This window comes from Calliphora vicina, chromosome 2 (assembly GCF_958450345.1).
Source record: "Calliphora vicina chromosome 2, idCalVici1.1, whole genome shotgun sequence".
Classification (NCBI taxonomy): domain Eukaryota; kingdom Metazoa; phylum Arthropoda; class Insecta; order Diptera; family Calliphoridae; genus Calliphora; species Calliphora vicina.
In genome coordinates this window covers 99,506,816-99,524,385 of record NC_088781.1, presented here as the reverse complement: position 1 = coordinate 99,524,385, position 17,570 = coordinate 99,506,816, and the positions used below count along the sequence as shown (strand labels likewise).

The window sequence follows — 17,570 nt, the reverse complement described above, 5'->3', positions numbered from 1 at the left end:
TAATTAATAAAAACCACTCAGAGAAGAAACGAAACAGTTTATAAACAAATAGACATAATTAAATTTATATGTGGAAAACAATATTGTAATAAAAATTGTTTATATAGAAAAATAAACAAAAAAACAACAACAAATTATAAACAAATATAAAAATGATGTAACTTAAAAAAAAACTCAAACCAAAACAAAACACCCACCTCATGAAATATGACGAGCAAAAGTGTGTGAGTGTGAGGGAGGGAGGAAAAAAGTATTAGAGAGCGGGGGGAAAAAGAAAATTAGAAATAGAAACCAAGTGCAAGGACACACCTGATTATGAAAATGAAGATGAACAGAAAACATGACCTTAATGTGGTCATGATTATGAACAGAGAGAAGAAATATAAAAATTTCATCAAGACCTTTGCATCAAAATCGAGACAAGGTCTTAATAAAATCTTTATTAGACATGTGAAGTGTGAATGTTTTGTTTGTTTTGGTTTTTTGTTTGTTTGTTGTTTTTTAGTTTTTTTTTATATTTTTATAATTTTTTTTTTATTTTTTTTAATATTTTTTTTTTTTTAATATTTATTTACAAATAAATAATATTACAATATTGTTTATAATTTAATTAAAAAAATAGTGTTTTAAAAGTACCTAGACTTAAGCCTAATTTTATAAAACTGTTTCATTGTGTTAGTTTTTAGAAATTCAATTTCAAATTCTTAAAATGGGTCACATGGGGTCAACATTTCAAAACAGCTGTAACAAAAATTAAAGTGTAAAAAAACACTCATAGGGTTAACAGGGGCGGGCATTTTTTCTTTTTTTTTTACAAAACAGACCATTTTCAAAATAAAAGAATTTTGAAAATTCTCCATGAACCAAACAAGAGGTCAATTCTTTAAAAAAAATGAATCGACACAAAAGTTTGGCCTTCTAAAGGGTGGGTTGGTTGTTGATGTGTTAATTTCTTATAATTTTTAATTAAAATTAACTTTGTAGTTTCCAAGTTGTTCCAAATGTTGTGTTGAGAGATGAAGAAGATTTTGTTTAAAATAAAATAGAATTTCTTGTTCAATTTTCTAAAAACTTTTGTTGTTTTTTCGTATTGTGTGTGTAGGCGTGTTTGTGTGTTTTTTTAGTGTATTTTTGTATGATATATTTTGGTGTTTTTCGTGTAGTGTATTGTGTTTAGGTTGGTGGTAGTGGTTTCATTTCATTTCGAAAAAATGCCAACAGAAATAGCTGCCGATTTCAAATAAAAGATTTTTTTTGAAAAAATCTTAATGTTTATATAAAAAAACAAACGAAACGCGATCAAATTAGATTTTTTGGTTCGATCTTTAATAACAATGAAATTCTATTTTAAGTTTATTCTTCCTCATCAACACCCACGCAGGTTGGACAAACTGGTTTGCCTTCCATGGCATAGAAAGATTTACCTCTGACGGCTTTTTTGCAGTCCTAGAAAAAGTATTTAAGGAAATAATAGAAAATATCAAACATAAAACAAAACGCTCTAGAAAAATGTCTAGAATTTAAGTTATTTTTTTGCTAATCAAATAAAATTTAGCAAAATTTTAACAACTTACCCTGCAGACAAAGCAATCGGGATGCCATTGAGAGTTCAAGGCAGAAATGTAATTTTCCATAATGGCACGATTGCAGCCATTGCACTTGGGTGCAAACATTTCAAAGTAATCGTTGCGGCAATAGGGTTTGCCATCACGTTCATGGAAGCCATCTTCACCGAATTGTTGGCCACACTGGGCACAGAAGAAATGCTCTGTGTGCCAGGTCTTATCCAAAGCAGTTACACATTTCTAGAAACCAAACAAAAATAAAAACAGAAGAAAATAAATTAAAAATTCATTTTTTAAAAACAACTTTAAAATTTGTATATTACATCCAAAATGGCACCATTGCAGTAGGCACAGCGAGGACTGAAGAGATTGTGGTAATCGGGTTCACAGTAGGGGAAGCCATCGCGTTCAAAGAAGTTGCGTGTGCCCAATTCTTGGTTGCAGTGATTGCAAGTGAAGTGCTCTGGATGCCAGGTCTTGCCCAAAGCGGTAATAACTTGTCCTACAATGGGTTTCTCACAGGCGTTGCAGCAGCCCTTTTGTACAGTATTGACACCTTGACGATTCATATTGGCTTGTAAACTGCCGAGCATAGAATCCAATTGATCTGGTTGATTATCTTCCACGAGCGTAGAAGTTGTTGTCTCAGTTATAGTCTGAGTCAAATGTGAAGTGCCCTTGTTGGGTTTAGCGTAATCAGTTATCGTTTGATGATAATGATTCGAACCGTTGTTCACCTAAAATTGAATGCAAACAAAAAAAACAATTGTTATTTATTTAATTAAACCAGATAATTAATTAATTCAAGTAGTTAAATCAAATTCCGTTTAATAATTTCGTTTTTGAAGTGTATTCCTTTTGTATGTTTTTTTTTGTCTTGGTATTTCTATCGAGTTCTTACGTTTTAAATGTGAGCGATCCGTAACGTTTGATGAAATTTCTCAAACTGAAAATACTTTTATTTAGTTCTAGTCTCAAAAACTTTTTAATTTTCTTTCTTTTGCTGCTTTGTCTTCTTCTTGCTCTTATTATTTTGCCTGTCAGCGTCACAGAATCGAGAAAACAACACAGTTTCTTTTCAATTTTCACACACATTTTCAAAATAATATTCAAAAAACAAACAAAAAAAACGCTTTGCACACGACGTTTGTCTATATTTTGGTGGCTGCAGAACCAACAACAACATCATCATTAACAGTAGCAATCTGGCGGGCCAGTCCCACAACAAACCATCGTCGACGTCGTCGCAGTCGTTATCATTGCCAAAAATATATGAATATTTCTGTTGTTGTTATTGTTGCTTTTGCTGTATGTATGAATGGTTTGGTTTGATATACAACAAAAAACTATACGTACGCATTTTCGTATCCGATCGGTTCAGTTTCTATACATGTGCATGTGCTTTTTTTTTAATTTGCATGTGTAGGTGAAAAATTTAAAATTTCGGTATGTTTGTTGTATGTATGTGTGTATATTTACTTTGCGGAAAATTCGCTAAAAAATTTGTTTAATTCACACAACAAAACCAATGTATTTGTTTCTTTTTTGTGTCTATGTTTGTTATTTAGCCCAATTAAAACAAAATTGGGTTCTCTGGGACTCTGTATGAAATTAAATAATTGGATCATAAAGTGTACGGATATTTTTAAGGGCTACATAGATAACTTGTATTAAATAATTAAAAATGTAAAATCTAAAACCAAAGGATACAAATCTAAATATTTTAGCTATTTATTTTCTTATGATAATGGTGAACATATTTGTGAAACTGAAATACAAAAACGGTCAAGACAAGGGTCGGTCAACTCAAGAGTCAACTCAATTATAATTGTTGATAGTATTAATTTTACATAATTTTGAAATAAAATTAACTTTGTAGTTTTCAAGTTGTTCCAAGTATTGTGTTTAAAGATTTTATTTTTAATAAAATATAATTTCTTGGTTAATATTTTAAAAACTTTTATTGTTCAAGTTTCAAACTGAAATTAAATTTGATCTTTTAACCATTCTATTGAGGAATTCATTACGAATTTATTCATATGCTACATTTCTTAGTAGGTACTTCAAATATATTGAGTTCATTTCTTTAATGTGAAAAAAACATGAAAAACTACCTAGCGTGAGTTATAGGTCTTGCTGACTACATTACAAATTGTGTCAAAAAATTTCAGAAACAGCCTCAAATTCAGAAGTTATTCTAAATAACCGTTTTCAATGATGTTCGTCAACTTATCGACCTGTAACTCAGTCAGTTTTTGTCCAACTTTAAATTTGTTAATGGGATTGGAAAGAAAAATTATCTAACAAAAAAACAAAATTTATCAACTTTTTCATAGCTTGTTTTGATATGAAAGCTTATACAAATTTAAAGAAAATTTAGTTCTTGTTTTAATTTTTCAAATCGGATGAAAATTGTAAAAGATATTCAACTTTCCATTAAAACCTCTTTTAGTATTTTATCCCCCATGATATGAATAAAAAAACAAAAAACTATAAAAAAAAATATTTGTACAGTTTTTAATTTACAAGGTAAATTTTTTTGAAAAAGTTTAATAACTTTTGCAAATAAAAACCGATTTCAACAAGAAATGTCTCGTTAATTTCTATATAAAATTGTCTTTAAAATACTGTACAACAAAAAATATGTTTTCATAGAAATAAACTGAAATAACTATTGTTGAATTTGAAAAGTTACGAAAAAAATAAAAAAATATGCGAAACTTTTTATAAAAACTTCTTTCATTTTATGCATACATTTTATGAAAGCTTAATTCTTCGTCTTTCGTTAATTATCTTAAATTCTGAAATCGGTCTAAAAATGTTTGAGTTAGAGGTACTAAAGTACTACGACCTACCCTAACACATTTTATCCAAAGTAACTAAAAATTTTGAGGGTCTTTCAAAATCTTTGAAAACGGTTGTAGTATGTCCTCACCTAGGTCTACAACACCAATTAGGTCGCTTTTCAAGTTCTGACAAAAAGTGTTATTTTAAAGCAGAGTGTAATAAGATCTATATAGAATTACCTTCTTATTGAATCATCGAGTTTACCTTTAGTTTCAAAATATATTTTCAATTATTAAATTTATCTTCAATTCAAAACTATTAGTATTTTCTTCGATTATAAGAAAAAAAATATTTTCATTTAATTTGTACTAGATTTGAATTAACAAATATTTGATCATTTAAAAGTTTGTTCGAACTTCGAATGCATTTCTTTGGAAAAATTTACTATTTACTAGAAAAAATTTACTATTTTTTACTAGAAACAATTTATCAATGAATTCTATTCAAATAAAAGCATTTCAATTAGTTTATTGGGAATGGTTTTATGTAATTAATTGAGATTTTTAATTCTGAATTAATATTCACATGAATTAAGCTAACAAGAATTAATTATTTCGAATCTCTGATTTGTTTTGTGCAAAATGGAAATCAGATTCGGTTAATTTGTTTAAGAACATTCTTGTTTAATATTATTTGATCGATGATGATCTCAATATATGTTGAAAAAATCCATCAAATGTCCATCATTGAAGCCCAATCAAAAGGCATTAGTTATAATACAACTTTGAAAAGTATACGTTCTAATACTGTCCGAAATCTTATAAAGGATATAACATAATAATGTTACGATTACTTGTCAACTTATCTCTATTACTGTAATTTAGAGGAAAGTTGTGTTTTCAGTGTTTTAAAAAATTGGACTTGTTTTGATAATTTTGAACAAAAATTTAATGATCATCTAAAATAATAAAAAAAATCGTTACATTTTTATCAACAATTTCAAATATTCAAAAATTTAACCTTTCATCCAGTGCTGGAAGGTTAAAGTTTCGCGATTTCAGTAAAATCTTTGTAGCTATGGTAATATTTGTGGAAATTATTGATCTAATTGTTTTATAGTTTTATTATTCTTGAATACTTCAAGATCAATTCTTAATTTTTGGTGCTTTTAAATGGTTTTAAAATTTTTATCTTAAGAGCAAATCAAAATCTTGCTCTTAGTTAGATAAAAATCTGCATCAGAACTTTTATGAATGTGAAAATATGAGTATATTATACAAATTCCTAAAACGAGTACATTATTTCCATGCATTTTACTTAACATATGGCCTGGGTCATAAAATGGTTGGGAGAATTACCAATACAAATCTCTAAAATATTCCAACCGATTTTTTTGTTTAACACTTTTTTAGAAAAATAATTCTTTAAAGAAGCCTGCAGAGTAGATTGATTTTTAATGGATTTAAATAAATCTTGTATTTATTTATCAATTAATGCTATGAAATAATCAACAAATTTCCCATTTATCATTGGACTTTGATTTGGAAAAAAATTCGTGAAAATTCGAAGGTTTCTTTTCTTTGCAAAATTGTCACCTAAAACGAGTGCAAAATGTAAAAACATTTATTTACAATAATTTATACATTTCCAACACCATGAAATTATTAAAATCCAATTAAGCGAGATATTTAATTAATTTATGTTGAAGTCCATTAGTGACAAACTAATGAACAGAATTTTAATTTCAAGGTGCTGGGTGCTCAAACGCCAAACGTTTTAGCAACGTGGATAAACAAAAATTGGGGTGCAAAGTGGTGGGGTGCAAAACAAATGTGTGCAAAAATGTTTTCTATTTTTTGAATTTTCATCATATAAGGAATTCCCCACAAAACGATGAACAAATATAAATAAACCACACAAAAATCATATAAAAAATCTCTTGACATACACATTTGCATTTGATTTGTGTTGATTTCAATTACTTGGAGCAAAAGAAAAAGAATCAAGAAAAATTAACACAAATGTGCTTAACGGTGGCACACGTTACTCTACAAAATATTTTATATTTTATTTTTGTTTTATATTATAATTTTGCAAAAATACATTTATTACTTTTTAATTCCCTCACATCGTATCATAAGGCTGGAGGAGGGGGCGGGTAAGCGGAATTACCACAGATTGAAAGAAAATAACATCCAAAAACAGGCACTTACATACATATACGAGGTATAAATATGTATATCGAGACATCTACAGAACACGGAGGCAGACAAACAGACAGACATTTAGCAGAACGGACAGACCAGGCCAAAGCAACAAGTTTGCGTTAACTGAATTAAACAATAGCAAAAAAAAAAAGATACAAACACAGAAAAAAAAAACAAAATAATAATAAAACAAACAGATATTGAACAGACTGTTTCTGTTTCCACTTACTCTGTTTTAAAAACATCACCATCAACATCATCCACTGAAGGTTAAACCTATTTTGTGGATTTATTTGGTGGCACGAGAAGAGCAACAAAAAAACACAAGTCGGAAAACTAAAGATTTTTGGCCAAGAAGAAGTGACAACAAGCTGAGTTTGTTAACAAGCTAAACAAAAAAACTATAAAAACTATAAAACTATTGTTACACTCATAAAAATAATAATTGATTAACAAAGAATGGGAAATAAACAACAATGAGGGAAATTCACTTGGCTCATTTGGCAAAAAACAGACAATTTAGCAAGGAATTTTAAAATTATCAATTAATTTTATCCAAAACAAAACCTGCTCATTTCGGATAGTTCCGTTAACTGTCAAAGAATGTGAAAATGTGCCCACCGGAGAACCAGTCACATAACTAGCTCCGCCTAGAGAATTTGATTACAGCTGCAATTATATTCAGCATGATAGTTGTCGGCAAATTATTGTAAATTGGCTAAGACAACAATATTAACGATCCGGATTGACTTCTGTCTCCCTCAGCCAAAAATTGCAAACTCACCGGAAACGTTTTCCAAGAAAATTCGTGTTTTTGTGACTTATAGGAGCCTGAACCACTATACCGATCCTCTTGAAATATTTACTATATGTTCCTCTATATATAGAAGTAACAATAGGATACTTTTTATTTTGAAATTTCATGTGGGCGTGGAACTTCCCATAAAAAGTAATTAGTTATTATAGAATATCTGGTGAACTATAATTGTGAAAGTCGAAAAACTTCGCGGAATTTACTTCGGTACCATTGTGCGCTTCTTGACTGAAAGTGGGCGTAAGAGGAAAAATGGGCGTGTTACCAACCATACAAAGTGAATACTTATTTTTGAATATCTGGAGAACTATAATTGTGAAAGTCTTCAAAATTTTGACCGAATATCACACTTATTATTTTACATAGTTTGCAAGAAAAGAATATCTGCAGAACTATAATTGTAATGAATCAATTTCTTATAACTATACGGAGTTTGGCGGAAAATGGTCGGGATTGTATTAGTGGGTGTGGCACCTATCAAACAAAACAAATAGATATTTTCGAATATCTGGAGTACTATAACTTCATGACATGATTTCATATTTTTTAATTTATATCGAAGAAAATATGGACGTGTGGCAAAAGACTTTGCACCATATTATACGACTACTTTACTGCATGTATACAATATTAATAAAGAATTATTATTTTAACCATAAACTATTTCTTCGAGTGTATTACCCTCAATAAACTTAAACAAAAAATCATGTTCACGATTATGCTGAATGACGAGAGGAGCAGCAAAGAAGTGGCCACATTTATGAAGATCATAAATGTGTTTGACGGTCGACGGACGCGGTATATTTTTGCTTCATAGTGTTGTTTTATTTTCTTTAAAATTGTTTAACATTTTTATAAACACCGAAATGCGATCAACAACATTTTGCCTCTTCTTTTATTTTTCAACGCGCTTCAATGACAATGAAAAGCGTTAAACGTAAAATAAGAATGATATTAAGAAAAAAAATATACGGAATTAATTAAAAAAATTCGCTATTTTAAGCAGAGCTGTAAACTATTAAAAACTAAAGGGGAAGAATGAACTTACAAGCCACTTAATGAACTTACAGAGTGAAAATATTTAATTGTATTTGCTAATGAAGATAAGTTAAATAAAGATTTGGCGTTTTTATACCCTTCACCTTCGTGAGAAGGGTATATATTTGTTTGTCATTCCGTTTGTAATTTCCACAATATAATTTACCGACCCTATGAAGGGTATAGATAGCGGAGTCGATTAAGCCATGTCCGTCTGTCTGCCCGTCTGTTGAAATCAATTTTCTGAAGACCCCAGATATCTTCGGGATCCAAATCTTCAATAATTCTGTCAGACATGCTTTCGAAGAAGTTTCCTATTTAAAATCAGCAAAATCGGTCCACAAATGGCTTAGATATAAGGAAAAAACCAGGACAACCTAAATTGTTTACCTATATGAGGATTACTAAGTCATTAATATAGATAATATGGATATCTAATGATAGATATTTCAAAGTCCTTTGCAACGACGTATATAAGACCATCATAGAAGTTGGACCTACAATGGGTCAAAATCGGAAAAAATATTTTTTAACCCGAATTTTTTTTTACAAAAAAAAAAAAATTAAAAAACTAAAAATTTTTTTAAATTTAAACAAAAAAAATTTTAAATTTTAAAAAAAAAAAATAATTAAAATAACAATTCGGAAAATTTTTTTTTCCAAAAAATGAAAAAAAAGAACTTTGGAAAAAAAAATTTTGTTACCTAAAAATATTTAAAATTTGCATTTTGAAATATAATTTGGTGAAGGGTATATAAGATTCGAGCCGAATCTTACTTGTTTTTTTTTCATTAAATAAATTTTTTGTCAAAAAAAAATTAAAAAATTTTAAAAAAAATTAAAACAATTTCGAAAAATAAAAATTTTAAATTTTGTTTACCTAAAAATATTTTAAAGTATAACTTGAAATTTTTTTTTCCAAAAAATGAAAAAAAGAACTGGAAAAAAATTTTTGGTTACCTAAAATTATTTAAAATGTGTATTTGGAAGTATAATTTGGTGAAGAGTATATAAGATTCGGCACAGCCGAATATAGCTCTCTTATTTGTTTTTTTTTTCATTAAATAAATTTTTTGTACAAAAAAATTTTAAAAACTTGGAAAAAACTTTTTAAAAAAAATTAAAAACAATTTCGAAAAATAAAAATTTTAAATTTTGTTTACCTAAAAATATTTTAAAGTATAACTTGGTGAAGGGTATATAACATTCGGCAGAGCCGAATATAGCTCTCTTGCTTGTTTTTTACTAAAATTCTTAATTTGGCTTAGGAAATATTCCTTTCCTATGGGACTTATTAGAATTTCATCAATCATAAATTCGGAAGCTTTCCAAGTACATATTAATCATTAATGTCTTCTCACAAAAAATAATAATTGAAAAACAAATAATAAATTCATTATTAAATTAAATGCTTTTAAAAAAAGTTCTCTTAAACCATAAATTACTTTTTCACGAGACAAACATTATATTAAATCAAATTTTGACTGACCAAGAAGATTTCATTTATTTACATATCTAGTTGTTATGGACCGACCATAATAAATAGAATTAAACATAAATATATATACAAAAATATAAACGCAAGAAACAAAAAAAAAAAAAAACACAGAAATATAAATATTATTAAAAATAAACTTTGAAAAGCGTAATGAAAAACTATATTTAATAAGCGCGAGCGGCAGTGTTTTACGCTTCACTTGATGTGGACGTTGATGATGAGGACGACGATCATCGTCATGATGATTATGATCAGAAGAACTAATATTAAAACGATGGTTGGTTGTTTGGTGGTGGCCGTGTGCAATATTGTTTATATTTCTATATTCTATTATTTATTGCCAAAAAATCTACAGCAGTGGCTAATAAGAGCGGCCGGTAGATTAGTTGTTGTTGTTTTTCCAACGATCATATGAGCGGGTGGGTTGTGGACGAGTGTAATCTTGTGGGGCACAACAAAAATAACAACAAATGTATAAAATCTGTTGTTAATAGAAAACTAATTTATACGTTTTGTTGATATGGCCATTTCCCCTCAGTGTCCGTGTCCGTCCATGCACTCATGTGTTTTTCTGCTGATGCTGTTGTTATGAGTGAGAATTGTGATTTTATGTGGTCATTTGCCTGTCCTTCCTTCATTTGTTTGTCCCCAGTGTATTTTGTTTATGGAACAACAATTCAAGCGATTATCCATTTGACCATTACTTTCATATTTTTGTAATCCAAATAATCCAAAATATAACAAACACAAATGGAAGTGAATGTGTAGATAACGACGAATTTTAGATACGCTACAATAACATTTAATTTTAAATATGCGTTTGTATTTAAGGCCAGTCAAAATAGGATTAAACCTTGGAATAAAATATTGTAAACTGAATCTAAGATGAGACATTCGTAGTTTTTGACGTTCTTAAATGTTTCCTCTAAATATTAATAAAATCCAAATCCTAATTTGGATTATTTCAGTAAAGGTATTTTAACCCGGCTTTCTAAGCAAGGGGTTAGAATATCAACCATTATTCGTCCAGAAATCTACGCCATTCATATAGCGAGGTGAATACAGGAGCTTAATCTGGAGATAAATAGTTGTCATCTCCAGATTAAGCTCTTATGGCGTTTTCTTTTCTGACATAAATGATGCCTTTATTCTGCCGTTTACCCTTCTCTGTGTTCTTTTCACAAATTTAGTTTGGTAAGGCTATAACATGTTCTTTTCAAATAATGTTGCCCTAAAACCCCGAAGATATGCTACACGTTTCACCCTCAATTTTATCAAAGGGTTAGAAATGCATCACTTTTTAAACAGCAAAATGTATAGTTTTACAACATTTAGAAGGTACATAAAAGAAACTTGCATAAACGGTAATGAATTTTGTTCTATTGTGATCGTTAAAAATGTAAAACATTATGAGGGTATGGGTAACTTTTAATAAATGGTACAAAATATGTTGGCAACATTTTGTGTCAGAAAAGAAAACGCTATTATATACACCTCTTGCGGAAAACAAATCAGACTGTCTCTGTACAAGCTTAGGCACAACCGACGAGTTTGTATGGGTTCCTTGACATGAATCACATCTCATTAGATGTATTATTGAGTAGGGTCGTTGCCTGGACACTCAGGAGACTGAACACAGTTGGTCTTCGTTTACCACATGCAGTAAATACAAACTCTGTTTGGCCCTTATTGGCTTGATAAAGGACCACCATTTTCCTGGACCGATCCTCACAAAAATTATTAGAAATATTTATGTTCATATAAAACTTGTTTATGTCCAAATTCATCACGATATTAATAACACAGTGCTAGTTGAAAAAACTGTCAAGCGAGGCACATGGTGGGTTAAACTAATTCGGGTACGGTGAATTCAGTGGTGCTAACCGTTTTTTTAGGTTAGCTCGTATTTTCGAGATATACGGTTATTTCGAAAATGGAGGAGGTTGCACAACATACATATATTCGCGTAACTCAAAAACAGTTTATTTTATTGAATAAAATGAAAAAACCGAAATTCCGCAATAAAATTAATTAAGAAGGGATTAACATGTTTTTTATCTTCGCAGTCGTTTTAGAAAAATAAATTTTTTAGCAAAATTTCGAAATTTTTGTATTTAAAAATGGCATGCAAATGAATGAAGCCACGCTGTTAATTTTTTGTCCAAGCATATACAAAATAAAGCTCCAAACAAAACAAGCTCTAAATGATTAAAATCTGTTCACAACTTTTGATTTTATAAACAAAAGATCAAGCAAATATACCCTAATAACATTTTAAAATTTTTTCCCATATTTTTACAAAAAGTCTTCTATAATTTTTTTAATTTTTAAAAATTGTATAAATTTTTGAAAAGAAGACACAATTTCCTATACGTTGATATATAATATATATATCTTATCTTTTTCACAAGTCAAATGTATGTATTCAAAATCAACAACAAACAGAAAACTTACAGAATCTTGTCCTTTTGTAAAAACTGCATTGCCGACTATTGCAGTACTAAAGATAGAAGAACACTGCACGATGTAGCTAATTACTATGAGTTATGTATCTTATCTTTTGTGAATAAAATTAAAAGTTGTGGACAAGACTATTAAGAATGTTCAAGTAATTTTCTGATGGGGACCTTGTATGGGGACAAGGAACAAATGTTGCCTGATTTTCGCCATACTTTACAGTATAATTTCAAAGTACTTGGAACTAATTTGTGTACAATTTTATCAGAATTGCCGCATAAACAACATATTAATGGCTGCTCAAACAGTATTACGGGGGGGCATTTGTATGGGGTCTAGGTGAAATCATGGACCAATATTGCCCATTTTCAATACCAAAAAGACCTTATCAACAGAGAGTATTTGTGGGAATTACAGCCAGCTAGCTCCTTTCGTTTGGGCCCTATCGTATTTTCAATAGACAGACAGGCGGATAGACATATAAACTAATGTGGGTCTGCGACAAATATTTTGATGTGTTACAAACGTAATGACAAAATCCCATCATTTTTGATGGTCGGTATAAACAATTAACAAGTAAGTGAGCTATATTCGGCTGTGCCGAATCTTATATACCCTTCACCAAGTTATACTTCAAAATACAAATTTTAAATATTTTTAAGTACACAAAATTTTTTTTACAAAGTTTTTTTTTCATTTTTTGTAAATTTTTTTTTTTCATTGTTATTTTAAATTTTAAATTGTTTTTTTTTAATTTAAAAAAAAAAAATTTATATTCAAACTTTTTTTTGGTAAAAAAAAAATTCGGTTTAAAAAATATTTTTTCCGATTTTTACCCATTGTAGGTCCAACTTACTATGGTCTTATATACGTCGTTGCAAATCTATCATTTGAAATATCTATCATTAGATATCCATACTGTCTATATTAATGACTTAGTAATCCAGATATAGGTCAAAAATCGAGGTTGTACTGGTTTTTTCCTTATACATATCTCAGCGATTTGTGGACCGATTTTGCTGATTTTAAATAGCAAACTTCTCGAATTATTGAAGATTTGGATCCCGAAGATATATGGGATCTTCAGAAAATTGATTTCAACAGACGGACATGGCTTAATCGACTCCGCTATCTATAAGGATCCAGAATATATATATTTTATAGGGTCGGAAATGAATAATGTTGAAATTACAAACGGAATGACAAACTTATATACATATACCCTTCTCACGATGGTGAAGGGTATAATAACGATATTCGATTTGAACATAAAAGTTTAATTCACGAATTAATTTTCTAAAGTTTCATTAAAATACGCGAATATTTTCAAAATATTTCGATATTTAAAACAAAATCTAAAAAATGTAACATTTTGTCAGAAACCTCGGTAATGAAAATTACAAAATGTGTGTTTTGTAAAATTATCCTACAATAAAGATGTTACAAACTCAACGACCCACATAAATACCTACGTCCTACTTTTCATCTTTAAACTAGTGATAAGTAAAATATAAATTATAAAATCCATTTTATTTTGAAAACAAGTATTAGCGACTGTCAACATGTTGGAAGGAATCAGTGTCACCAGTGGCATTGAATTATGGTTGATGGTTGGCTGGCTGGCTGGTTGTTTTATTTGTTTCCATTGTGGTTGTTGTCGTCGCTGTGGTACCTCGATCTTGTGCGCTTTTCAATAGTCAAACGTTTCGATAATCTTTTTTTAAACTGTATCGAATTATTTTTGGAATCATTTATTTTTTATATTTATTTTCCTATTATGCTTAGAAAAAAAACTAAATAAATATTATTTATGTTTTCATCTTATAGATTTTAAATGGTACAACTAACTCAAGCATATATATAGACAAACATACATATTTTTTTTTTTAAAAAAACATGAATATATATATACGCATGTTTTTTTTTTAATTTGTTTATGGGACAATTTGTTTTATGTTAAACACAATGTAGAAACAATATAATGAAATATTAAAAAAAATATTAAGTGTGTAGATTTATTTGTGTAAAATCCGCTTAGAAGAATCTGATTTAGTTATAAGTTGTCATTGAAAGAAGTCATTTGTTTTTGAATATATTGAATTGAATGTTTTTTATGAAAACTCAACAATATATAAAGAATTATAACATTTTCAATGAAATTTCCAGTTAGTAATTATGTACAATAGCGGAATTCATTCTTCATAGTAAACTACCAATGCACATGTAACAAGTTTAGCAAAAATGCTACTAACTAAACAAACTAAATGGAACCGGGATTTACAACACTGGACATAATTTACAATAAGAATCATTAGCGGAGTTCGGAATTAGTTTAAACGGACTGACACTCTTGGAAATGCAAAATGTTAAAGCTGTTGGTGTATACTTTGTTGTTGCTTTTGCAAACTGGCCTTGCAAATACACTCAGGTCTCGTTTTATGCGATAGATGCGTTCCAAAAAAATCGCATAAATTGAATTCGCATAAAACGATACTCTAGCTTCATATAAAAAATAATGAAATTCTGAAAAACCGCATAAATTCCAATTTTAATTAAAAATCCAAAGCAAAATCGCATAAAAAAATCAACAAAAATATATTTATTTCATTTACTTAAACAGTAAAAACAAAAACCCTTTAAAAAAAATAAACAAAAATATAATATTAATTCATTAATAACAGAAAATGATCCAAAAAATAAGCTAAGACATTTTTTAAAGAAATTCTGTAAATATGTATGATCAATCTGAATGAATGAATAATTGTCGGTTTAGGAATTGGTTCAACGTCACTTTCATCACTAGATGATATAATCATATTATAAAATATCATTTTCATCACCAGAATTTTTAAAAGAAACATCTAAAATTTTAAAATCTGTTAAAATTACAAAAAAAAAAATCGTTAATTTAAAAACCGCATAAATTTGAATCCGCATAAAAAAAATCCGCATAAAACGAGACCTGAGTGTATTCAGAATCGAAGCAGTGTATTTACGTAAAAAATAAATCCTAATTTGTGCCTGAAATATGCAAAGAAAATTTGTTGTAAGGAATGAAAAAAGGAAATAAAACAATTTGTTTCTTTTTAAAATCACTAAAACAATGCTTATTCTTACTTATTATTAAATTCAGATTTATTTCCACTTTTTCTAAATTCCCCCACTGCACAGTGGTTTCCCTTATATGAACAAGCGGTCAATAATCAATATCTTCAAAACTAAAAAAGGTAGGGTCTTCAAAATTTATCACCTCATAGCATGCCCGAAAAACTTAAAGTCCGCAAATTTTTTAGAAAAAATATTAACAACTTTAGCCACAGTAGCCCTTTGATTTTTCAAGGGTTAATTGGCTTTTAGATTTGTTTTATGAATTTTTGAAATAAAATATTTCAGTATGAAAATTCGTTTGTTTTAAACAATTTTAGTTAATTTTTATTCCATTTTAATTCATTTGAATTATACACTGAAAAAAAAACTAAATTAAAAAGTTATACAAAGTTATATGCGCGATATTTTTCGGGTATGTTACAATCTAAACTGTTTTATATGCTTATTTTTCGCTTCAGCATCTTCCTTCCTTCACCTATTGACACTACTACATGCTTGCTTACCTCAGCTCCATGGATCAGATTTTTATGTACCGATGCAAAAATAAGACGGCACACAGAGGGATTTTGGTGTCAAAAAGTAAATTTTTCAAACACTTAATTTCAACAATCAAATGATGCAGTTTTGTAGAGAAATGTTTAAAGATGAAATGTAAAGTCCTTGCAAGGGTGTTAAGCAAAAATTTACTTACATTTTCACGCAATTCAGTGGTTTATATACCATTTACCTTTAACATATTTGAAAAATATAACATTTCCACATCAATAAAAAAAAATTATGGGGATACCATAACAGTTAAGAAGATATGCCCAAATCTATAAGTCTAATAATTATTGTATTTTTGATTTTCCATGGAGAAAATAAATGTAGCCCCACTTTCCCCCAAGCTCTTTTTTTAATAAAATGAAAGGTGGGAGTGTCTTGTTTCGACACTTTTTGTCGAATAATGAACGAAATATCCAAAAATTTCTAATCTATGAATGAGTTTCGTGGGCGGTGGGCGTGACCGATTTTATTGAAACTCAGCATGAGTTCCTTTTTGGTTTCAATAAATGTATGTACCAAATTTCTAGACATTTGCTTGGATATAAACAATTTTATGCGAAAAAATCAATTTGGATTGTATGGGCAGTGGGCGTTGGGCGTGGACGATTTTGATAAAATTTCATTTTTTTCTTAACTTAGTCCATATAATTCTCTGTGCCAAATATCAGCGCTCTACGACCACAGCTTATAATTTTTGCAAAAAAAATGTATGAAGCCATCCCTCTGTGGGGCGAGTTAGTATATTAAAGATTACAAGCCCATCCGCAAATTTCCGCAACTAACTTCAGCACTTTTATTATCTTAAGAATCTGATAAATACAATGAAAAAAACCCTACGGGGGAATATTGGGGGAACACATCTAAAACTTTAAGTAAACATAATGAAGTTATACAAAAAAGTAACAAATATATAGGTTAACTAAAACATTAATTTCACAAGAATTACAACACAAGTTAGTGTTATTATTTTCTAAAGATAAAATAAATACCTTTAACTTCAAAATTCATTGAAAATAATTTAATTTTGTAGACTACAGCAATTGCAAGACCGTTTTGAAGTGCACGTTTGCAAATCCAGCGTTCAGCTGCGCTTTGCAAATGAATATTTGCTCATGCTTTTAATTTTATTTTTAAAAAGTCCCGTTAGATTTCCAGCAAAAACCGGTATGCCATTTAAAAGATTGGATATCTAAGAGACAATTTTTATGCATTTTGTCTAAATATTTTGTCATCGTTTTATTTATTTTTGGCCTATGGGCGGATCCACTGTGCACTGTATGAAAATTTAAATATATGGTGCATTTCATGTCAAGTGAACCATCTTTTGAAATCGATGTCTTCCGATCAATTCCGGCCAAAAATCCATAACTTCTTTATTTCTTCATAAAAATTTTTGAAAATTGGTATTTGTATTAAGAATAACATAACCAACCGATCGATAAATATTTCGATATTCAAGTACAGGGTTTGGTCAAAATAGCATGGACGTTCTAAAAGTATCAAAAAATTGTATGTAAGCGGCTGAAATTTATTCCAAAACTAAAGAATAA

The 17,570-nt window shown here is 29.1% G+C and overlaps 1 protein-coding gene across 5 annotated transcripts in view; it reads right to left on the bottom strand.

The window, feature by feature from the left end:
* Nucleotides 1-17,570, bottom strand: part of Pax (Paxillin) — a 109,295-nt gene that overhangs the window by 13,520 nt on the left and 78,205 nt on the right. For 4 of the 5 annotated variants that reach the window (XM_065499465.1, XM_065499462.1, XM_065499463.1 and 1 more), the window contains exons 7-8: nt 1,889-2,302; nt 1,575-1,805 (exon numbers count right to left, since the gene is read on the bottom strand). In XM_065499465.1, coding sequence (XP_065355537.1) covers nt 1,575-1,805; nt 1,889-2,302 — 645 coding nt within the window. Of the gene's footprint in view, nt 1-464; nt 1,447-1,574; nt 1,806-1,888; nt 2,303-17,570 lie in introns of those variants that run through there. The other variant, XM_065499466.1, reaches the window with a different exon arrangement.